This window comes from Astatotilapia calliptera, chromosome 8 (assembly GCF_964374335.1).
Source record: "Astatotilapia calliptera chromosome 8, fAstCal68.1, whole genome shotgun sequence".
NCBI classification, from domain to species: Eukaryota; Metazoa; Chordata; class Actinopteri; order Cichliformes; family Cichlidae; genus Astatotilapia; species Astatotilapia calliptera.
In genome coordinates, this window is record NC_137429.1 from 30,354,938 (window position 1) to 30,380,838 (window position 25,901).

Consider the following 25,901-nt stretch of genomic DNA (forward strand, 5'->3'; position numbering starts at 1 on the left):
CCTTATCATTCTTTAATACACTGTAAAAAAAAGTCAGTAAAATATACAGCAAAACACTGTCAAATTCCAACGGTAATGGAGCGTAAAACCAAAAACTTCCTTTTACTGTATTAAATAGATTGAATAACCGTTAATTGTGAGACTGGATAAAACTTTGTTTTTTACTGTAATAAAATGTTGAAATTATAAATATTTTCTGTGAAAACAAATAAATATGCATACATTTTATAATTACATATTGTAATGTTGAAAATGTCTGAAAAACTTAGATTTTACGGTATTATTTGAGTAAAACTACATCTTTTGGGGTTGTGCACATTGGAATTCACAGTATAAAGCTGTAGATTTTTAAGCAAACAAAAACATTCATTTTTACAGAAACAAGATGTTAAAAAATAGGGTCCACCGTAATAATACAACCAGTACATACCATTAAAAAAAAAAAAAAAAAAAAAGCAAATATCAGCAGTGAAAGACAATAAAACTGATAGTATTTTTATTTTTTTTTAAATTCAGATACTGATATACAGATTAAAAGTTAGGCCTGCAGTATATCATTGTTAACCTTCTGATAAAAAAAAATCAACAGCAAAAGAAGATGTTAAAAATAAAGTTTATGATTGTGAATAAAATTGATTTCAATAATCTTTTTTAATTATTATTTTAAAACAACTTTATGTTGTTGTGTTTCACGCCATATTATCAGACCACCTTAAGTGGGTCGGCCTTAAATTTTGAATTTGTGTGATCGCTGTTGATTGGTAGCTAAACTGCTGGTAAACTGTGTACAGATGTTTTACGTTCGAATTGCAGAGAAAAAAAAATCTGGTAGCAACATTGTGCAGTATGAGCGAACCATTTCACCAAAAAAAGGGGGAGCAAGGCAAGACATGGCTGCAGCGGTCTGCAGACGTGACTTCTGATCAAATTCGAACCTCCTAAAGAAACAAAGAGCGACGTTACATTGCGGGATGACGTCACCTGAAAATGACCAATAGCGTGGCGCGCTGCTGAGCTGTGTGCCAACCGCTCTTTTTTTCATGCAGGACACTCAAGTTGGCTTCGCTAACTGACACAGTTTTGAACTCGTATATTAGCGCCATTTATTGCTGCTTGGACCACAGCATCTTCGGAATTTGTAGACATCCTGGCAGCTTACAATTAGTTCGAGGTGAGGTGAGTACATGCAACTTCAAGTTATCTCTGTTATAAAAATCCACCAGCCCAGCGTTTATAGATAATTTTAGCAGTTCGTTTTTTATGAGTGAGGTTGTGAATTTAGTTAGCATTTGTGAGTTGAGTTAGCATTACTGTCGCGAGGGAAGCATTGCTCTGGATTAGTTTCTGTATTTGGCGTGCTTAATTCGCTAGGGAGGAATTACCAAAGTACATGGAGTTATGTTAACGTGTAATTTCTGTGGTAAGGTAGTTCAGTCATCAAGGGGCTACGTGCTTCATTGTAAACTGCATCGGAATGAGCCACGTTGTTTCTTTCGGTGTATTGAAGCAGGCTGCAAGCAGACATACACCAGGTATGGCGCGTTTAAGGCTCATTTTTACCGAAGACACTCTGCCCCCACCCATGTCACTGGTGTGGTGGTGGTTTCTTCGTTTACATGTGCAATGGCGATGTGTGAACGTCAGTGTCAGAACTCTAAAGAGTTAATAGCGCATCTGAAGAGCCATATTGTGGAAGGACACGTGGTCACTTGTCCAGTAAGAGGATGCACAAATACCTTTAGAGTTAAATCATCTTTTACTGCTCACATGTCACGTAAACACAGAGTTTTCAGACAGCAGCATTGGTGATTTATATAGAGAGTCTGCATGTCAATCATCATCTGTTCCAACCACATCAGATGACTTTGTACCCTTGATTTCCGAGCCTGCTGCACAGTCTATTACAGATGAAGATAACATGGAAATGCCCCCTCAATTCTGTGATCTTTTTCTGAGAAACGTTTCACTATTCTACTTAAAATTGCAGGGTCAGTTTCTACTGCCTCCTTCAACCATAGAGAACATTGTGAAGGCAATGCAGAACATGCATGAGTTGGGACAGACATACAGTTTGGGTAAACTTGCATCACTGTTAAAAGATGACACATCATTATCAGAGGAGGACATCAACAAAGTCTGCGAGTCTGTCAAAAGCTATGATCTTTTTTCTGCATGTCATACCGGGCCATTGAGGACAGTGCACTCCAGAGCTCAGATCTTTAAAAAAGCCTTCAACTATGTGGAACCAAAGAAAATATTTTTAGGGAGAGATGAAAACAGAAAAGATAGGTTTGCCTATTATGTGCCTTTAAGAGAGACTTTGAGATGTCTGCTAGAGTCTGATCTGTGGCAGAAATCAGAAGACCCCTCTACTGAGCCTCCTGCTGATGTTCTGTGTGACATAAGTGATAGTAAGCTGTTTTAAATAAAATGATTTTTTTGGTCAAAACCCATCATGTCTCAAGCTAGTACTCTACCAGGATGCCTTTGAAGTCGTTAACCCTTTAGGCTCTGCAAGGACAAAACACAAGGTATTAGCTGTATATGCATCAGTGGCAAACTTGCCACTTCATGTACGCTCAGACACAGATCACGTCTCTTTTTTTTTTTTGTCTTCTTTAGCTCTCAGCGAAGGCGGTCACACTTTTCTCCTCTCCTCCTCACCCTTATCTTCCCTGCTTAGCCTCTATGTCCTTGTCTTGTCTTGTGTGCATTACTTTCCCTGGAATAGACTCACACTGTCGTTCTCTAAAACCTAAAAGAGAATTATGGATTTGATCAACTGGTCTCTGAATGCTCTCGCCCTATGACAGCTGGGATAGGCTCCAGCACCCCCCACGACCCTGAAAAGGATAAGCGGAAGCGAATGGATGGATGGATGGATGGTCTCTGAATGCTATTGACACCCTTTTCTCAACGAGAAATCTGGGCTCGGGAGAGCCTGAGTGCCCTGGAGGGACTTTCCCAGCCGGATACACGATGGACGGGTGGCAGAACTGGAGGATCATGTGCCTGGCGGGACTGTCGATCGAGGACGCTGAAGATATCTATCTATTCGGAACCATGATAACAGGGTTCATGCTGATCGGAGTTGGCTTAGCCCTGGTTTATCGGAGAAATAAGAGAGCGGAACCGGCTGTTCAAACCCCCCCAAGGCTGCCCGCTGGAATCGAAATGGAACGAGGCGCAACCTATCACAACGAACGTAATATGGTCAACACCTTGGAGACGCTTGCAGCTGCTGTGAAGGCTCAAAACAACACCATTGAGCGTATGAGGGGAAACATCAGAGAGAGGCCTGCTCAAAATGAGACCCTTGAGCGACAGTTGGAAAACATCGCGGAACGGATCACTGCAGTTGTGAGGTCTCAGAATCAAAAGAACGATAACACCATGGAACAGAAGTTTGATACCATCATGGGGAGGCTCGCGACTCTCCAACGGGAGATCGAGAGGCCAGTGTCGGAGTGTTAAAGAGCAGCCTGAAAAGTTCTCCTGGGCTGCTCGCATGGAAATTAACAAAACCAACATAAACATTGCGGATTCCCATCACGGCGCCAGCTGCAGTGGAGCCGAACAATCACTCCCTGATAACGACTGTGTTACGGCTATTCTTCCCGTCCCATGCAAGGACACCTGGATTGGCTGGAGGACTGTTTACTTAGGCTGATAGGCCGAAGGACACTGTCTCAGCTAAACTATGGACACGCACACACACACACTTACACTGATAAGCACTCACTCATCCCCCCTCCCTTTCCAACGCCTTCGATGCTTGTGCCCTACCGGGGAAGATAGCAGTCAACTGGACCAGCACAGATGCTGCAGGACCGGATGCGCTGTCTACACCGGCTCTCTCTTACCCTTTACCCGCCCCTGTTGCTTGTCTTGTGTTTCTATGGTGCATTGATAGTCATGTGCTTTTGTGCTGAGGTGTTTTTTCTGTTATCAAACTGTTCTCCCACTAGGAGCTCAGTCTGAGTGGAGTTTTTTTTCTCCTCCTCTTACCTAATGTAGTGTATTTTCGTTGTTTTTTCCTATCAGCCTACCTTTCTGACATGTCTGCCCAATGTGATGTTTGTGTAAAGTTGGTCAGAAGGTTCCTTTGTAAGTGCGCATGCGCCATTAGCGTGCTGCCTGCTGTAACCCTAATTTCCCTCGGGATGAATAAAGTATTCTGATTCTGATTCTGATTGTCTTACTGTGCAGGGAGAAAGATTTTAAAGAGTTTGTTCATGCTAATGGGTTCTCTGAATTACTGGCAGACTTGAAAGAATTGGAGGACAGTGGGATTGTTGCATCAGATGAAACTAGAGTCAAAGGAACTTTGTATTGCATTGCTGGTGATAATCTGGGTTCTCACTGTATTGGTGGCTTCACTGAAAACTTTAGTTCTTCAAAGTACTTCTGCAGGTACTACCTGATAACGAAATCTGAATTTCAGGGTGCTGACCCAAATCTGTGTGGACCAGAACGTACCAAAGAGAACTACAACTCTGCTGTTGATCGCCTCCAGATTGACAATACACCAGACGTCGAAGGAGTGAAGTTCAGGTCAGTGTTCAATTCACTGAAATACTTCAACGTTTGTATGCCAGGCTTGCCACCATGTCTAGGTCATGATATCTTTGAGGGAGTTTTGGCTTATGATGTGGCACTGTATCTGAAATACTTCATAAAGAAAAAAGCATGGTTCACTTACTCAACTCTGAACCGACGCATCAAACAGTTTAGTTACCATGCCTCTGATGCTTCTACAAAGCCATCTGAGGTCAGTCCTCAAGCAGCTAAACTCTCAGGACAGGCTATACAGAACTGGAACTTCCTCCGACTGCTGCCTCTCATAGTTGGTGACATAGTGACAGACCCCACAGATGATGTGTGGAACTTAACTCTGCAGCTGAAAGATATTGTAGACATGGTGTGTGCTCAGAAAATTTCAGTGGCTCAGGTAGCATATCTTGATATTCTTATTCAAGAATATTTAGAGTCAAGAAAAGCTCTGTTCCCAGAATGCAACCTGAGACCAAAACACCATTTTCTACGCCATTACCCAGCACTGATTCTGAAATTTGGCCCACTGATAAGATTATGGACAATGCACTTTGAAAGTAAGCACAGTTATTTCAAGAGGTGTGCCATAAATCTGAAAAATTTCAAAAACCTCTGCCATACACTCTCTGAAAGACATCAGATGTTTCAAGCCTAACCTGCAGCAGGGTCATTGTGTCAATCTGTCTTGAAAGTCAAAGATGGTTCTCCATTTTACTCAGTGCTGTACAGTAAAGCCATTCAAGAAGCAGTTCAAATGTTTGACTTTACTGAAACCAATACAAAGGTCACAGTAGAAATGATGTACAAGGGAACACAGTACAAGAAAGGACACTTCCTTGTCACAGGGGGCTCTGACTCTGTTGAGTTTGGTGAAGTAGTTCTCATTTTGATTAAGAATGACAGTGTTTATTTTCTGGTGTCGGTGCACGTGACAGAATACCATTCTCAGTATCATCTGCACTCAGTGAGAAAGGAAAAAGAAAAGATGCAGTGTGTGAACATCATTGACTTAATTGATTTCTATCCATTAACATCTTACATGAAGTATGGGTACCAAATGGTTCCATTAAAACACAGTGTGCTGTCACAATAATGGTGCTGTTAGTTTGGTACTTACGAAACACTGTATAAAAGTGTAGTATCAAGCAAGATCAGCTTCATATTTTAAGACCAAAGGTACCACTTGGTGTAAATTGACCATTATTCACATTCTTTTATCAGACATCTTGGAAATGGGGGACAGCATAAGGAGTTCCATTACTAAGGTGCTGCCGGACCTGTCTGCCTCAATCCTTGAAATTGTACTGGAGGCACTACAATCATTAGGAGTGGAGACATCTGAGAAACAAACCAGTAAGTATCCGGTTGTTCAGTGATGACGCGACGAATCCTACTTCCGGGTCTAAAGTAGTCTGCGTTTAATATGGCTTTTGTGTTGTTAACATGTTTAATGTTATGTATTTTCTTCTATTTGATCTCAAAAAGCTCCTAAAACAGTCAGTGATCACTGTTGACCTCCCTCGGCTTTTATTACCGCTAATCATTTATTTAAGCTCAGTTTTTAAAACCTTAGGATGTAACTACAGCCCAGCCCATGCAGCAGTATATGAATGACTAACCTCGTATTGTGGATGGATTATCTCAGTTGTTCTCCTGGCTGAAGTTTGGTCCTTTTACAGCATCCTGCCATGCGATTACATTTGTTCCTGACCACCGAGAACACTCACGTTAACTTTTATCCAGTGGAAAAAAAGTTAGCTTGTTTATATTATGCTAACATAGCTGTGTTAGCTAGCGGTCACGTAGCACATCATTATATACCAGCTAGCCCAACTTCAGTAACCCTACAAACGTCACTGCTGTTTAGTTTTCTGTCTTCATTTATGTTGGAAGTGATAGCAGAGCTGTACATTTTAATTTGTTTCCAAAACCCCGCAGTCAGGACATGCTATATGGTATTTAGATAGCAGGGAGTTAGCTCGCTAGCTTCTAACTTCTAACTCTGTTAAATGTCATAAATTCCGTTTTCATGGATGCCTGGATGTTAAACTCAATTGTTACACCTGGTAGAGCAGAACGCTGATCATTTTATTAAAGATGAAAGACTTTAGACAGTTTTTCAACTCTCAGTAATGCCACAGTGATCGTTTGATATATGGACCTGCAGCGGAGTTTAGACCCAGACACGGCTAGTGACGTCAGACTGAACAACCGGATTATGATTTCATTGCACAATAGCCATGAAGGGCTTTCTGTTTTTTCTATTATGCTTTGGCCATTGTCCAAAAAGTACAATTAATCTATTGTTTGTGATATTGTTTTACAGCACCAAATATGGAAATTTCAAGCCAGGCCAGCATATCGTCTCCATCTGTTTTAAGGTTTAAGGGTGGTGGCACAGCTAAGACCCAAGAGTCTCTTTCAAGGTTAGTAAAGTAAACAGATTCAAGAAGATATTTTACACATTTCTTTGTTGTCTGTCTCTAAATCTTATTTTGTCTTTATTATGATTAAAAAGGTTTGTTTTGTTCTTACCCTTTTCAGACACTGAATTTGAGCAGAAACCATAAGGATACTCAAAGGACCTGTGACTCTCAGGAAATGGCGAGATTTCAGGTCATAATGTTTTTTTCGTTTTTTTCTCCATTAAATTCATTTTCCCTTTTCCCTTTACAATATTGCTGTTTTGTTTTAGTAAACAGCATCAAATGAGAGGGACAGATGAAACAGTTTCAAGACAATGGCAGGAAAAACATGCTGAAGATTGAAACAAACCTTGGCTGGAAATATTTGGTATGTGTTTTACCGTAAATCAAATTGTTGAAAAACATTCAGCTACACTGCAACACAGGGAAACTTGATTTGCACTTATTTTGTTACTTTAATTTCTTGTCTCATTATTTTTGTCAGTTATTATTGTTTATGGTGTATGCCCTTCTTGTTTTCTTTCTGAATGCAGAAGGTATCTAGCCAGTCCACAATGAAAGCTTCGTTGCACCCCATTAGTCGAGTTAGCAGGCCGCACGCTACACCGGCATGACAGAAACAGCAACTCAGGTAAAAGCAGAGGAGGGGGGCTATGTGTTTACGTGCATAACGAGTAGCGTTGTAACAGCAGGATCATTCACACACACTGTTCTCCTGATTTGGAGGTTCTGGCAGTCTCGTGCAGACCTTTTTACATCCCGAGGGAGTTTACAGTAGTTATTGTGATAGCTGTTTATATACCGCCGGATGCTAACGTTAGCACGGCTCTCAGCCTCTTGCTCAACACCATAAACAAACAACAGCTTGCCCACCCCGATGGGGTTTTTATTGTCGCCGGCGACTTTAACAAAGCGTGCCTAAAGACTGTGCTTCCTAAATTTGTCCAGTTTGTGGACTTTGCTACGAGAGGAGAACACACTTTGGACCATGACTATTCAAACATCAAGCATGCTTTCAGAGCGACACCCCTCCCCCACAAATACAGGCCATTTACCTGGCTGGATCTGACCACCTCTGCATGTCCCTCACCCCCACCTACACCCCCCTGCTGAGAAAAACAAAGCCCCAGACGAAGACAATAAAAACCTGGCCTGAAGGAGCCCTTTCTCAACTGCAGGACTGCTTCTCAACAACTGTATGGGATTTATTCTCCAGCCACAACCTCCAGGAGTACACGGACACTGTACTCTCGTACATCAGGAACTGTGTTGACAATGTCACCGTCAACAAAAGGGTCAGGGTGTTTCCAAATCAAAAACCCTGGATGAATAGCGAAGTGCAATCCCTCCTAAAAAGCCGCAACACTGCCTTCAAGTCAGGGGACAGGGCGGCCAGGGCAGACCTGAGTAGAGGCATCAGGAAAGCTAAGGCTGCCTATAGGAGGAGGATTGAAGATCACTTTGCTGACAACGACCCCAGAAAAATGTGGCAGGGGATCAATCACATTACCAACTACAGAAGCAATAACCAGGCGACATCTAGGACTGATGCCTCACTGGCTGAGGATCTAAACTGTTTCTTCGCCCGCTTTGAGACGACCAGGCCCTCAGCTGCCACACCACTTCCACCCACCCCCAGCACTGGCACACTAACACTCAGGGAGCATCAAGTGAGGTGTGTTCTAAGGTCATTGAATCCCAGGAAGGCGGCAGGTCCTGATGGAATACATGGAAAGGTTCTCAGAGCATGTGCTGACGAACTGACCGGAGTCTTCACTAAAATCTTCAACCTTTCCTTGTCATCAAACACCGTCCCGCCCTGCCTCAAAACCTCCACCATCATCCCCATCGCCAAGAAGACAGCTGTGGCCAGCCCAAATGACTACAGGCCTGTTGCACTTACGCCTGTAGTGATGAAGTGCTTTGAGAGACTGGTCTGTCAGCACATCAGGGCCGGTCTGCCTCCCACTCTGGACCCCCACCAATTTGCCTACAGGACAAATCGTTCCACCGAGGACGCTATCACCATAGCGCTCCACACTGCGCTGAGTCACCTGGAGCACCGAGGAAGCTATGTGAGAATGCTCTTTCTGGACTTCAGCTCAGCATTCAATCATATCATCCCGGAGATCCTGGTCCAGAAACTGTCTCACCTGGGACTCTCCACCCCCATCTGCCTCTGGATCAAGGACTTCCTGACAAATAGACCACAGTCTGTCAGACTCGGCCCCCACCGGTCCAGCACCATCACACTCAGCACCGGGTCTCCACAAGGATGTGTTTTGAGTCCCGTCCTGTTTACGCTCTACACATCCGACTGCTCCCCTACCCATCTCTCAAACACCATCATAAAGTTCGCGGATGACACCACAGTGGTTGGACTCATCTCAAGGGGGGATGAGTCGGACTATAGAGATGAGGTCAACATACTGACTGAGTGGTGTTCAGTTAACAACCTCCAACTGAACACCACGAAAACTAAAGAACTTATCTTGGACTTCAGGAAGGGCAGAGCAGACCCGGCCCCACTTTACATTCACGGGAGCTGTGTGGAGAGGGTACACTCCATGAGGTTTCTGGGCGTGCAGATATCTGATGACCTCTCCTGGACTGCAAATACTACGGCGGTGGTTAAAAAGGCCCAGCAGCGTCTCCACTTTCTGAGAGTGCTCAGGAGGAACAACCTGGAGGAGAGGCTGCTGGTGACATTTTACAGAGCCACCATAGAGAGCATCCTAACGTACGGCATAACAACATGGTATGCAGGGTGCTCAGCTGCAGACAGGAAAGTACTGCAGAGGGTCATCAACACAGCCCAGAAGATCACTGGCTGCTCTCTGCCCAGCCTGGAGGTCACTGCAAACTCTCGGTACCTCAGCAGAGCTGGCAATATCATCAAGGACCACTCTCACCCCAGCAACCAACTGTTTGAACTATTACCGTCAGGCCGACGGTACAGGTCACATAAAACCAGGACAAACAGATTCAGGGATAGCTTCTTTCCCAGAGCTATCACCGTAGTAAATAAGCACAAAAACAATTGAACCTATTCCATACCGTCACTGTCATTATATTATGCTGCTATTCATACTGTCATCATATTATGCTGCTATTCATACTTTCATTATATCCGTGCTGCTATCCTGTATATATCCAGAAACGCATATACTATTATATATTGTACATATATTTATTAGTTTCAGATGTAGCCATTCTTGTATTTTGCTTGTTTACATTATTGTATTTTGCACAACTCTGTTGCTTGTGAAGCTCGCACACAAGAATTTCACTCACATGTGCTGTACCAATGTACCTGCACATGTGATGTGACAATAAAAGTGATTTGATTTGATTTGATTTGATATTGTTTGAGTACTTACGATTGTTTTTTTGTACTTTTTATATTTTACATTTATATTTATTACTGAAACTTGCACCAAGGGAGTGGCACTCCAATTTCGTTGTACTCTGTACAATGACAATAAAGGCTATTCTATTCTATTCTATTCTATTCTATTCTATTCTATTCTATTCTGGCAGAAATGATGGCGGCTGTATTCTTTGGTTTCCCTACACATCACACCCTGCCTGTTTATACGAGGCTCTTCAATTAAGTCTGCACCCAAAGATTCAATAAGAGGTAAGCAGTGGTATTATTCAAGTTTTGCTAAAGAAAGATGGACAAGAGACACTAATCTTAATCAGCCGAGCTCAGGTTCATGTCCAGGTGAGCAATTTCACACGCTATAAAATGTCGATTGAATGATAGGTCTCATCACCATGCATTCAGCTATTAACTTCAAGTTCTATGATAAATCAATAGGAAACTTAAATACGTTTTCCAACAAATTATGATTGTGATTAGGGCTGCGTTGTCTATGTATCACTTTTACATAAGTAGATTTAAAGGATAACTATTGCCAAAACGCAACCTTGGCTGTTTTTTTTTTTTTTTTTTTTTTACTGTATCGATTTTGATGCGCTCAAATTTATGCCCCGGCCCCCTAGTATTCCCATTCACTGGCTATTGACCACAAAACAAAATCACGGTCAATCTCAAAAACGGCTCGTTTGTCGTAATTATGCTTTTAGATATATGTTTGTCTTGTTTACAGTAAAAAAAAAAAAAACAAAAAAAAAAAACAGCCCATGTTGCGTTTTGGCAATAGTTATCCTTTAAGAACTGTATATTTTACACTTAAGTAATAATTTATCATTAGATCTGTTTTTGGCAGCACGTTTTGTTCATTTCTGTGCATTTTGCTCAAGCACTGATCAAACTTTGTCCATTTTTTTTTGCTGCAGAGGGGATCCTGCCAGTCCAAAGTGAACTCCTGATTGACATTGAAGTACTCCTGCAGAGCTTGTATCTTCGACACCATGCGCATTAGAAACTCCACTGAGTTCTTTCCTTCACCAAGGCAGGACCCAGTGACTCATTACTGTTGATAGGTCAGGGGCAGGTAATATTTTGTTTCATGTTTATTCATTCCTCCATGGATTACCAGCCATATATATGGACACATGCTGTATTCTCAAGATCTATGCTGTTTTGTAGGAATAGAGAAAATGATATGTTTAGTCTGTTTTCAAATGGTATGTCAAATTTTCTCATTGTTTCAGTAATATTCTCTACCTTGGTTGTATATGAGCATCTTTAGATTTTTCTATATTTAGCGGTTGCAAATGTAAAATGTACGGTAAACCATTTATGTTCCTCATATTGTACTGTATTTTTAGCGGTAAAATACCGGCAGCTGTGGTTGCCAGGAATTTACCGTAAAATGTATCTGGTCAAAATAAAATGCTGTAATTTGTTATACAATTTCACTGTGTTTTTTACTGTCAAAGGTTTTAATAAGGTTTAACATATTTCTGTTATTTTTACAGTTATTTACAATAATAGGGTCTATCCTATTACTGTTAAGTTAACAACAAATTACTGTAAATATTATTATATTATAACTTTTTCTTTACTGCAAATATCCGTAAAAAGCTATGGAAAGTTGCATTTTTTACATTAAATTGCTGTATAATTGACAAATATATTTGTTTTTTTTTCTATCATGATTTTGGTAAAATAATACGTTGTCTACCTTAAAAATTAGGGTTACAAAACCAATATACCGTATTGTCTTTTACAGATTCCACATTTTTTACACGGTATGTTCCTGGCAACCACAGCTGCCGGTATTTTACCGTAAATTTGACAGTTTTTTTTTTACAGTGTATTTGCCTTTTTCTAAATATTGTCTCCATTTTTATTTTATTTTTTTTATTTTCAGCTCTTTGTTCCTGCCTTTCTCTTTTCTCTGAGCTGAACTGAACATGTCTGTGTTTTGTAGCATCAGCAACAACGCGATGGTTCAAACAAACTACATTTGAAAGGAGTGTGGTGGTGGTGCTCTGTGCGTGTGTGTGTTTGTGTGCTTGTGCATGCCGAGAAACTCATGAAGGCAGTAAAACTGCTGTGGTACAGGATGCTGATGGTTCTGTGTACTGAGACCTTTGAAGCTCAGATAGAAAGAGTTTCCTCCAGCAGTAACAACCACTTCACTTTATTCTTACACATCAAGCACAGAGAACAAGAGGACACACAAACGAGGGTTTCCAAAGCCACAGACTGTTTGGGATCGTGCTGTAAATACATTCACTCATCTTCTTAACACCTCAGCAGCTGTCTCAGCTGTCCTGAGGCAGGCCAGCCTGAACAGGTGATCAACAAACTCAGCCTCCCAGCCTGGGCCGTCTGCGTGTTTAAGCATGTATATTGTGTTTGAGATGTCATCAGGTGCTTCAAACACACTCACATGGAGACTGTAGGTTATATAATAAACAGCCATTAATTAATTTTATGTGGAAAGACAATTGGCCGTGGATCACAGTGAGATCATGGCCCTGAGATAACAGACATGCACAAAACTCAGAATGTGTGTAATTATTAAATCAGTTGTTGTTGCTTAAGCAGAGATAAATCACACGTGTTTGCATAACACTGTTTTTGCTCCACAGTAAAGCTCATGTAGTACTCTCAGCTGTACTATCCACACAATGTTTCACTATTACCGTTGTAAAGACAAGCAGAGAGTGAAAGGAACATGAACGGTTTATTTCTCCACACTCCTCAGTGTAATTCCAACGGTAGGTGCAATAGACAGGAAGTGTTTAAGTATCCGTGTGGTTTGGTAAAGATTCATACCTCCTCAGTCCAACCCTTCCACCCTGGGGAGTGCAAAGGAGCTTGCACAAGCAAATTTAGCACATGCTATTGACTTAAGAGGACTGCATTTTCCAAGGCAATGCCTCAGAAAAAAGGGAGAGAGAGACAAAGGAGGATTGAAGAGGAGCAAGGGAAAGGAAATCCAATATATAATGATGGAAGAGAGAAATATATGGGGGGTATGCTTAGCTGCAGTCACCGCTGTCTGTTCATATGGATAAACAGAGGACGGGCAGACGGATGGATCCTACAGAGGGTTTCAACACAGCACACAGAGGCTTGACCACTGCCAGCTGTTCAGATACTGAGTTACACGTTTCTTTCTCTCAGTTTCTAAGGCAATCATCAGAACACGTCCAATGTACCTGATCCACATCAGCACACACCGAGCATCAGTTTGCATGTGTGCTCGGGTATGTCCAACACACACTGGATAAAATACTTTGGCCCACAGAACATCAAAACAGATGAAGTACTGATACTGATACTGTAATGCTGTATTTTTTGCTTTTTTAAATATTGCTGTGTTACAATGACGAGCTGCTCACTGCGTACGTGTCTATTTCCTGGCAGGAATTGGTACAAAGCTTTGCATAAACAGCAGTTGTGGAATCTGCTGCACTCGGTGAAGGATGTGGAGGTTTGTACTGTGACAAAAAGTTTGAACCTGATGACATAAAGACGTGAAAACTAAAAAGTCTGTTGAGCAGAAGATTCACATGCCAAAGAAAACACCAGGAGGGTTGAAGCTCATCGCTGCACTTCAGCAACAATAGTTTCACTTTTTATGACCAACATTTGTGTTTTCCACAGATGAAAAAAGTCTGCGCAGGAAAAACAGCAAAATGATGCGACAAGATCTGCCCATGTGTACCAGAGGCAATGAACACACACACAGACACACACACACACACACACACCATTAGCTTCTAACATACTGCTTCCCCGAGGAGTCGTGGCGTTTGTGTAGCCACATGAAACAAAGTGTGTGTGTTTGTCAATCCCAGCTGCTGCGTTCTCTCTGTGCATGCGTGTGTCTGCATGTTTGTGTGTGCGGACAGCAGCCAGGTGGTCTGGGCTGCCCTGTAAAGGTGATGTGTGCTGACTATTTGGAGTCAGGACGTGGCAGGTTAGCTCACTGCAGCATGCTCGTATTTTATGTGGCAGCTCTCTCCAGTCTTATCATATTTTATACGGCCGCAATAACAGACTGTCTAGAGAAAAAGGGACCGCCTGCCACCGCACATGGTGCCAGCAGTAAAACCAGGCAGGCGCATGCTCGCGCAGAGCCATGCAATGTGCTGGCACGTAACACGGCAGCTGACCGATCTGCTGAGTACTTTTACAGTAAACAAACAGAGTGAGGTGCAGAGTAATAACTGAAGCAAAACAGCACGATTAACAGAAACACAGCCATCGGAGGGACAGGCATGGAGCCACGTCAAGGAGTGAGCCAGCACTTACTCACTGCTGCTCTCAAATTCAGGTCTGAGCTGACATCTGTCTCTGTGCTGCTGCCCGCTGAACACACACGGGCGCACACACGGGCGCGCACATAGGCACACAGCTTAGCTAACAGTTTTGAGTCCATGTTCATGAGTGCTTGCATACCAGAGCAGAAGACATGGAAGTAGTGAAGTGTGCACGGATCATTAAAGTTTTTCCAAAGTGCCAACCTGTGAACATGTTTGTATCAATAAGACACACAGAGCTGGGTCACAGTGCCACTGAAGTAATAATAGAAACAACAGATGCAGAATAATAAAGAAGAAGAGGAGGAGAATGAAGAGAAGCTTGTTTGCTGGTGTTGTGTAATGTCTTACCTGGGGCAGATAGAGAAAAGCAGGCGGGCACTGCAGAGAGTGGGCCAACATCCCCGACCCGGACAGCAGTACACAGCCAGAGTTCGCCATAGAGCACAGCATGTGGAGGCGGGACAGCTTACTCATGGAGAGTCACTCACACTTCTGTTTACTTCACTCTCACTATCCTCGCTCTCTGCCTTCACTTCCTGTCCCCTCCCTTCTTGCTTCTTTACTTCTTTCAGTGGCAGCGATGAGCAGTCAGAGTTAATACAGCTGATGCACACACACCACTGAGGATGCCAGCACACACTCTCAGCAGCTGAAGCTCAAGAAAATCCCGTGTGTGTGTGTAGGAACGTGAAGCCTCTGCTTCTCTTCTTCTCTGTTTACTTTGAGAACGAGGTGCAGAAACCAAGGCACACGAGCAGCTACAGAGGGAGGGAGAGAGGAGGGATGCAGGAGGGAGAGAGAAAGGAGAGTAGAGAAGGAGGTGGCGGCAAGGCAGGACTAAAAAGATCTGGGAGGTCCTTAAGGAAAGGAAGGGAGTGATTGGAGGAAAAAAAGAGGGACTAGGAGGGACGGATTGGATGGAAGAGGAGCGGCTGGAAAAGAACAAGGAAGGAGAGGATGGGGAGGAGGAGAGAGGAGGCTCTGGAGTATCCTGACATCAAACGCGCGAGGATAAGAGACTGTGCATCTCTCTGTGTGTGCACACTCATACACACATAACAACAGAAGCTGGTCCACGTCATTAACACTTACTATAGACAGCTCTGCCATGACCAGCTCTGCGTTAACGCAGATCTGCTCTCCTCACACACAGACACACACACACTCACACACACTCACACACCTCTACCATCAGTATCTCATTGAACAACACAGTATCTCAGCAGTAAGACCACTCAATGTAGCACTGCGCCTCCTGCATGCATGAACAGTGGATCTGCATGTTCTGCCCACACGCTGGCAGAACAAACCGTACTGTGAGTGGTGCTAACACCAAAGTACAAACAGAGCTGTTAGGACTGATGAGGCTGTGAAGCTGCTGAACAGTGTCTCCAACAGGTTTAGTTCAGAGGCCTCCTGCTGCCTCCTTCACCACACAGCCTCAGCACCTCCGTACCAGCTGAGCTGAACAACTACTGGCCAGCTGTCCTCAAACATACCAGAGAGTCCACCTAACAGCATTGATGAAACATCTCCTTCTGAGACTGCGTACAGACTGAATCTGACAGAGGACGATGCAGTCGTCTGTATATTACAGACATGGCTGCCCAGTGAGGATCAGCGTCTTTACTTACTGAAGTCTGGCTGTTTCTACTGAGAGTCTTCAGGAAATGTCACTGCTGACGGATTACTGCCTGACAAACATGCTGCAGTGGTCTGTCTGTCACGGTCAGAGGTGGCAAAGTACAGAGTTTCTTTAGTACAAGTACAAATACTTTTGTTAAAAAATACTCCTGTAAAAGTTAAAGTACTGAAGAGGTATCGTGGCTTTGCCTCCACACCTAAACAGGAAAATGAGTCCAGTCAGGGCAGCCGAGAACATACAGGAGGCCTCCTCAACAAAGTTCTACTCAAACAATCACTTAAGAAAATAACTCTGCAAACTGACCAAAGGAGAGCCAGCTCGACTTATAAAGTAAGGGAATGAACCATCGTATACTTTAAAGGGGAAAACCATAGAGACAACAGCTCAGTGTAATAAAGGATGAACTGCATTCCCTCCTGTGTGGTCACAGCAGCTCCACCCTCAGCCTCCTCTTACTCAAACCAGAGCAGCAGCCAGGTAACTAAAAACCAGCACAGCAATTACTACCACACATACCACAACAAACAATACAACACAGGTCTATGCAGTCATTTACACTATGGCCCAATGAAGGACTTGAGTTACTTCCTGGTCACTGAAGCTTAGATAGAAAGGTAAACATGAATACTACCAGAGTGTTTCAGCTGTTGGGAAAATAATCATAAGTCAAAGATGATTGTACTGCATGTAATCTTTAAGTCTGCACTTGATGAAAGTGAGCATCCTTCCCTTTAAATCGAAGCTCTCTTCTTGCTCTCCTGTCTTTCTCATCTTTCTCTGAGTGAAGTTAGCTCTGCAACACACTGTGAGACAAACTGCACACAAACAGTTTGTGTGACTGTTGATGGTTGTTGAGCTGATAGAAACGCTGCATTTGAAATTAAAAATCTAACTCCCTTCATGCTCGTTTCTCACAGGTTAGATGCAAACTTACATCCTGGCCCACTTTAACCCCTCAGTATAAAAGCTATAAATGATACTGTTAAAGTAAGGAGCCTGTTTTGAAACTGTAAGAAGCTTAAAACACGACAATGATACTTAAGCACAATAACTGTTGCACTTATAAATAGTTTCTGCTCTACAGGAGCAACAAAGCACTTTATACAAATGTTTCTCACATTCATTCCAGCATTCATATGTTTTATTGAAGGGTCTACCTTAAATCATAAAGCGCCTTTAACGCTGTATAAATGAAGTTGAATGCTCCAATGGATGCATTGTAGAGCAACTTAGCATCTCTCTAAGGATAACAATGTGGGATCAAACCACCAGCGTTCTGATCAGTAGATGAGCTGCTCTATCCGCTGAGCTACAGCCACCGCTGTGCTGCGGGCTTTCAGTACAGGTCTGGGTCACCCACAGCTCTACAAGGCTGATCTGTCCTGATCTGGCATTATTTAGTATTAACACTATTATGTGTATTAGAAAGTAGATTTTTAGTCTCACTATTATTATTTTATGTATTACTATTAGTACTAGTGTTGTTAGTATAATGTTCATATGCAGCATGCTGTTATTAGTATTTCATCGTGGTTTAAACTGCTGTAACAAACTATGGGCTGAGAAAACATTGTCTTGTACCCACATATATCTAACAGTTTAATGGGTTGGATGAAAAGAAGACATCAGTGTACGGTGGAATAATCCTTCAGTTACAGATGAAAACAAGCATGTCGTTAACACCCGTATACGAGTCATAGAGCTGACTGCATGTAATTTATAGCTCAGCTGTGAGGAGGATATTTGGTTTAAACGCAGTCTTTCCCTGAAAAAAAAGCGCTAATGGATGAATAATGAGCAACACTAAAATATGTATATGCCCCACTCTGTTCCCTCTCTATCTTCCTAATTTATGGGCCCTCAGAGAGGGACAGCAAACAGCAGTTTCTTCATATTTTGCTGCTATATTTATTTTTCATCCACTACAAAACTCACCAAATAACAAAGTTATTAAGTTAAATAAAAAAAGTGAAGGTAAGTCATAATTTTAGATCTAATCCGCTCGGAGGAATGGCAGAGAGAAAAAACAGGAGTGATGCTGTCCACTGCTGTTCACCCTGCTAACACATGACGTACTGCACAGTACAGCTCAAATCACATCATCAAGTTTGCAGATGACACAACAGTGGTGGGTCTCATCACCAACAATGATCAATACAGAGAGGAGGTGAACTCCTGGTGGACTGGAGTGAGAACAACAACCTGTCTCTAGAGAGATGGTTGTTAACGTCAGGTAGAGCTCAACGACCCACAGCCCACTGCACATCAACGGATCTGCTGCTGAGATGGTCAACAGTGTGAAGTTCCTGGGTGTGCACATATCAGCTAACCTCTCCTGGAACCTGAACACCACCACCACCATGAAGAAAGCCCAACAACATCTTCACTTAGGAAACTGAATAAGGCCAGTCGCCCTCCTCCCATCATTTTACCAGTTAACCATTGAGAGCTACAATGTGTATGCAATATATCTATATCTATGTATAAAAAAAACACCCAGCACGCCCCTGCGGGCGGTTTATCCTTCAAGCTCGGATCCTCTACCAGAGGCCTGGGAGCTTGAGGGTCCTGCGCAGTATCTTAGCTGTTCCCAGGACTGCGCTCTTCTGGACAGAGATCTCCGATGTTGTTCCCGGGATCTGCTGGAGCCACTCGCCTATCTTGGGAGTCACCGCACCTAGTGCTCCGATTACCACGGGGACCACCGTTACCTTCACCCTCCACATCCTCTCGAGCTCTTCTCTGAGCCCTTGGTATTTCTCCAGCTTCTCGTGTTCCTTCTTCCTAATATTGCTGTCATTCGGAACCGCTACATCGATCACTACGGCCGTCTTCTTCTGTTTGTCTACCACCACTATGTCCGGTTGGTTAGCCACCACCATTTTGTCCGTCTGTATCTGGAAGTCCCACAGGATCTTAGCTCGGTCATTCTCCACCACCCTTGGGGGCATCTCCCATTTTGACCTCGGGACTTCCAGGTTATACTCGGCACAGATGTTCCTGTACCCTATATATATATATATATATATATATATATATATATATATATATATATATATATATATATATATATATATATATATATATAGGGACCGGTCCCCTCCAACTACCGATCAATAACCTGCCTCAGTACTACATGGAAGCTCCTGTCAGGCATCATATCGGCTAAGATGAACAGGCACATGGGTCAATACATGAGTAGGACACAGAAAGGAATTGGCAAGAATACCAGAGGCGCAAAACACCAGCTACTGGTAGACAGAACAGCCAGCCGAGACTGCAAGACCAGACTGACCAACCTGTGCACTGCCTGGATTGATTACAAGAAGGCCTATGACTCAATGCCCCACAGCTGGATACTGGAATGCCTAGAATTGTACAAGATCAACAGGACCCTAAGAGCCTTCATCAGGAACTCAATGGGGATGTGGTGTATAACACTAGAGGCCAACTCCAAGCCCATAGCACAAGTCACCATCAAGTGCGGGATCTACCAAGGAGATGCTCTGTCCCCACTGCTGTTCTGCATAGGCCTGAACCCCCTCAGTGAGATCATTAACAAGACTGGCTACGGATACCGACTACGGAACGGAGCAGTTGTCAGCCACCTCCTGTACACGGATGACATCAAGCTGTATGCAAAGAGTGAACGAGACATCGATTCACTGATCCACACTACCAGGCTATACAGCAATGACATTGGAATGTCGTTCGGACTGGAGAAGTGTAGTCGGATGGTAACAAAGAGAGGGAAGGTAGTCAGAACTGAGGGGATTGAACTACCAGAAGGCAACATTGCAGACATAGAGGACAGTTACAAGTACCTGGGGATCCCGCAGGCGACTGGGAACCATGAAGAGGCCGCTAGAAAAGCTGCAACCACCAAGTACCTGCAGAGGGTCAGGCAAATCCTGAGGAGTCAGCTGAATTGTAAGAACAAGATCCGGGCAATCAACACCTACGCCCTGCCCGGATCAGGTACCCTGCTGGGGTAATAGGCTGGCCAAAGGAGGAGATAGAAGCCACTGACATAAAGACAAGAAAGCTCCTTACCATGCATTGAGGGCTTCACCCCAAGTCCAGCAGCCTGAGGCTGTACGCTAAGCGGAAGGAAGGGGGCCGGGGACTGGTGAGTGTAAGCACTACAGTCCAGGATGAGACAACGAACATCCAAGAATACATTGGGAAGATGGCCCCAACTGACCGAGTGCTCAGTGAATACCTCAGGCAGCAGAAACCCAAGAAAGAGGAGGGAGACGAGGAACCATCATGGAAGGACAGGCCCCTGCATGGTATGTACCACCGGCAGATAGAGGAGGTGGCTGATATCCAGAAATCCTACCAGTGGCTGGACAAAGCTGGACAAGCTGCTTCTAACAGCTTGGACGAGTTTACGGACACTGTCACCTCCTATATCCACTTCTGTGAGGACAGCATTGTGCCATCACGCACCAGGGTGAGTTATAACAATGACAAACCCTGGTTTACTCCTAAACTCAAAAAGCTGTGGCTGGAAAAGAGAAAGGCGTTCAGAAGCGGAGACAGGGACTGCTAGAGAGAGGCCAAGTACAGGTTCACTAAAGAAGTGGACATTGCCAAACATCAGCACTCTGAGAAGATGCAGCAGCAGATCTCAGAGAATGACTCGGCCTCTGTGTGGAAAGGTTTTAGGAATATCACCAACTACAAGCCTAAAACCCCCCACTCCACTGATGACTTGCTCTTAGCCAACACCCTTAACGACTTCTACTGCCGTTTTGACAAGCCATCAGGCAGCCTTCACACCTCCAACGGCCCCAACAATAGAGGCACTTTGGACACTAATTCCCCCACCTCTCCCCCCTCCATAGAGCCATCACCACCTTCAAACCGTTCACCTACAACACCCCCCTCCTCACCCCACACAAAAGAGGATTTCACACCACCTCCTCCCACCACAACTCTTCATATTCATGAAGCAGATGTGAGGAAGCAGTTTAAGAACCTGAATGCTCGAAAAGCTCCCGGCCCAGACGGTGTGTCTCCTGCCACCCTCAGACACTGTGCAAACGAGCTGGCCCCAGTGTTTTCTGGCATTTTCAACTCCTCACTGCAGGCATGTCATGTGCCTGCCTGCTTCAAGTCCTCCACCATAATCCCTGTCCCCAAGAAACCTAGGATCACTGGACTAAATGACTACAGACCCGTGGCTCTGACATCTGTGGTCATGAAGTCTTTTGAGCGCCTAGTTCTCTCCCATCTCAGGACCCTCACGGCCCCCCTCCTGGACCCCCTGCAGTTTGCATATAGAGCCAACAGGTCTGTAGACGACGCCATCAACATGGCCCTACACTTCATCCTGCAGCATCTGGACTCCCCAGGAACCTACGCCAGGATCCTGTTTGTGGACTTCAGCTCTGCCTTCAACACCATCCTTCCAGACCATCTCCGAGACAAGCTTTCCCAGATGAATGTGCCTGATCCCATCTGCCGGTGGATCACTGACTTCCTGACGGACAGGAAGCAGCATGTGAGGCTGGGAAAGAATGTCTCGGACTCCCGGACCATCAGCACCGGCTCCCCTCAGGGCTGTGTTCTTTCTCCTCTGCTCTTCTCCCTGTACACCAACTGCTGCACCTCCACCCACCAGTCTGTCAAGCTAATCAAGTTTGCAGATGACACCACCGTTATTGGACTCATCTCGGACGGGGACGAGTCTGCCTACAGGAGGGAGGTTGAACGTCTGGTGTCCTGGTGCAGCCACAACAACCTGGTGCTGAATGCCCAGAAGACAGTGGAGATTATTGTGGACTTCAGGAAGCACACAGCCCCACTCCCCCCCATCATCCTGACTGACACCCCCATCACCTCTGTGGACTCATTCCGCTTCCTGGGTACCACCATCACCCAGGACCTGAAGTGGGAGCCCACCATCACCTCCGTCATCAAGAAAGCCCAGCAGAGGATGTACTTCCTGAGGCAGCTGAAGAAATTCAACCTGCCAACACGGACGATGATGCAGTTCTACACTGCAATCATCGAGTCCATCCTCACCTCCTTCATCACCGTGTGGTACGCTGGAGCCACTATCAGGGACAAACAGAGACTGCAGCGTGTTGTGCGCTCTGCTGAGAAGGTGATTGGCTGCAGACTCCCATCTCTGCAGGACCTGTACACCTCCAGGACATTGCGGCGTGCAGCTCGGATCTCAGCTGACCCTTCTCACCCTGGACACAGTCTGTTTGACCTGCTCCCCTCAGGCAGGAGGCTCCGGTCCATTCGCACCAGAACCTCTCGCCATAAGAACAGTTTCTTCCCCTCTGCTGTTGGACACATGAACAATAACCATATGACTGTACCCACCACTAACACATGACCCTACGCTGTGTCACTGCATCATTCTATGTTTGGCACTGATCACCACCTGCACTCATGTATATATCTTTCAACGTAGCACTCTTAATTCTTATTCTCATGTATATATCTCATGTATATCTCATGCACATATCTTTCCACGTAGCACTTTTAATTCTTATCCCTACTTTTATTTTTTTCCATGTCTATTTAAGTGCTATTTATGACAGCATGTTCGCACTGAAGCACCGCAGCAATTTCCTAATGTTGTAAACCTGCTCAACATTTGGCAATAAACCCCATTCTGATTCTGATTCTGATTCTGAAAGTCAGCACAGAGGCACTAATCATGGCAGCACAAGAACAAGCTCTGAGTACAAGATCCATAGAGGTTGGGGTCTATCACACCAGGCAAGACCCCAGGTGCAGGCTGTGTAAAGATGCCCCAGAGACAATCCAGCACATAACAGCAGGGTGCAAGATGCTAGCAGGCAAGGCATACATGGAACGCCATAACCAAGTGGCCGGCATAGTGTACAGAAACATCTGTGCCGAGTATAACCTGGAAGTCCCGAGGTCAAAATGGGAGATGCCCCCAAGGGTGGTGGAGAATGACCGAGCTAAGATCCTGTGGGACTTCCAGATACAGACGGACAAAATGGTGGTGGCTAACCAACCGGACATAGTGGTGGTAGACAAACAGAAGAAGACGGCCGTAGTGATCGATGTAGCGGTTCAAATGACAGCAATATCAGGAAGAAGGAACACGAGAAGCTGGAGAAATACCAAGGGCTCAGAGAAGAGCTCGAGAGGGTGTGGAGGGTGAAGGTAACGGTGGTCCCAGTGGTAATCGGAGCACTAGGTGCGGTGACTCCCAAGCTAGGCGAGTGGCTCCAGCAGAAACCTGGAATAACATCGGAGATCTCTGTCCAGAAGAGCGCAGTCCTGGGAACAGCTAAGATACTGCGCAGGACCCTCAAGCTCCCAGGCCTCTGGTAGAGGACCCGAGCTTGAAGGATAAACCGCCCGCAGGGGCGTGCTGGGTATTATATATATACATACATATATATATATATATATATATATATATATATATATATATATATATATATATATATATATATATATGTATACAGTGGGGCAAAAAAGTATTTAGTCAGCCACCGATTGTGCAAGTTCCCCCACTTCAAATGATGACAGAGGTCAGTAATTTGCACCAGAGGTACACTTCAACTGTGAGAGACAGAATGTGAAAAAAAATCCATGAATCCACATGGTAGGATTTGTAAAGAATTTATTCGTAAATCAGGGTGGAAAATAAGTATTTGGTCACCTCAAACAAGGAAAATCTCTGGCTCTCACAGACCTGTAACGTCTTCTGTAAGAAGCTTTTCTGTCCCCCACTCGTTACCTGTATGAATGGCACCTGTTTGAACCCATCATCTGTATAAAAGACACCTGTCCACAGCCTCAAACAGTCAGACTCCAAACTCCGCCATGGCCAAGACCAAAGAGCTTTCGAAGGACACCAGGAAAAGTATTGTAGACCTGCACCAGACTGGGAAGAGTGAATCTACAATAGGCAAGCAGCTTGGTGTGAAAAAATCAACTGTGGGAGCAATCATCAGAAAATGGAAGACATACAAGACCACTGATAATCTCCCTCGATCTGGGGCTCCACGCAAGATCTCATCCCGTGGGGTCAAAATGATCATGAGAACGGTGAGCAAAGATCCCAGAACCACACGGGGGGACCTGGTGAATGACCTGCAGAGAGCTGGGACCAAAGTAACAAAGGTCACCATCAGTAACACACTACAACGGCAGGGAATCAAATCCCGCAGTGCCAGACGTGTTCCGCTGCTGAAGCCAGTGCATGTCCAGGCCCGTCTGAAGTTTGCCAGAGAGCACATGGATGATACAGCAGAGGATTGGGAGAATGTCATGTGGTCAGATGAAACCAAAGTAGAACTTTTTGGTATAAACTCAACTCGTCGTGTTTGGAGGAAGAAGAATACTGAGTTGCATCCCAAGAACACCATACCTACTGTGAAGCATGGGGGTGGAAACATCATGCTATGGGGCTGTTTTTCTGCCAAGGGGACAGGACGACTGATCCGTGTTAAGGACAGAATGAATGGGGCCATGTATCGTGAGATTTTGAGCCGAAACCTCCTTCCATCAGTGAGAACTTTGAAGATGAAACGAGGCTGGGTCTTCCAACATGACAATGATCCAAAACACACCGCCCGGGCAACAAAGGAGTGGCTCCGTAAGAAGCATTTGAAAGTCCTGGAGTGGCCTAGCCAGTCTCCAGACCTCAACCCCATAGAAAATCTGTGGCGGGAGTTGAAAGTCCGTGTTGCTCGGCGACAGCCCCAAAACATCACTGCTCTCGAGAAGATCTGCATGGAGGAATGGGCCAAAATACCAGCTACTGTGTGTGCAAACCTGGTAAAGACCTATAGTAAACATTTGACCTCTGTTATTGCCAACAAAGGTTATGTTACAAAGTATTGAGTTGTATTTTTGTTATTGACCAAATACTTATTTTCCACCCTGATTTACCAATAAATTCTTTACAAATCCTACCATGTGGATTCATGGATTTTTTTTTTTCACATTCTCTCTCTCACAGTTGAAGTGTACCTCTGGTGCAAATTACTGACCTCTGTCATCATTTTAGGTGGGGGAACTTGCACAATCGGTGGCTGACTAAATACTTTTTTGCCCCACTGTATATAGTATATATATATATATGTATATATATATATATATATATATATATATATATATATATATATATATATATATATATATATTGCATACACATTGTTCATGGCACTCGATATGGTAGATTTTTAGCAAGTACTCAAACCACAGAATTTCTTTGGGGCTATTTTTGAATTTGGATTAATTCACAGTTGGTGCTCGAGTGAGTACATGTGCCAGCAGAATGGTGTGGGTGGGCCTGAATCAAAGCAGTGTGCTGATGAAGTGAGGAGTCAGTCTGGGATAGACACACTTTTTAGCAAAGCACATCTATTCATTGTCATATACACGTGTGAGTTGGCAGTAAAAGTATGCAATGACCACCAGACCTTATATAAATAAATGTGACATGAAACAAACTAATTCCAAGAAGTTGATACACACACACACACACACACACACACACACACACACACACACACACACACACACACACACACACACACACACACACACACACACACACACACACACAC

The 25,901-nt window shown here is 44.2% G+C and overlaps 1 protein-coding gene and 1 long non-coding RNA gene across 6 annotated transcripts in view; one reads left to right on the forward strand and one right to left on the reverse strand.

Annotated features, from left to right (window-relative positions):
- rbfox3a (RNA binding fox-1 homolog 3a) overlaps window positions 1–25,901 on the reverse strand; it is a 598,584-nt gene that overhangs the window by 165,487 nt on the left and 407,196 nt on the right. The window contains exon 1 of one of the 5 annotated variants that reach the window (XM_026177486.2): window positions 15,024–15,456. The exons of the other annotated variants lie outside the window; for them this stretch is intronic. Within the exon in view, the coding sequence (XP_026033271.1) occupies window positions 15,024–15,149 (126 nt within the window). The 5' untranslated portion in view covers window positions 15,150–15,456. Of the gene's footprint in view, window positions 1–15,023; window positions 15,457–25,901 lie in introns of those variants that run through there. 5 annotated transcript variants of the gene reach the window in all.
- On the forward strand, window positions 5,778–13,052 carry LOC113027735 (uncharacterized). The gene is made up of 5 exons (XR_013911091.1): window positions 5,778–6,980; window positions 7,099–7,347; window positions 7,514–7,611; window positions 10,521–10,620; window positions 11,286–13,052. It is a non-coding gene; the product is annotated as an uncharacterized LOC113027735 (long non-coding RNA).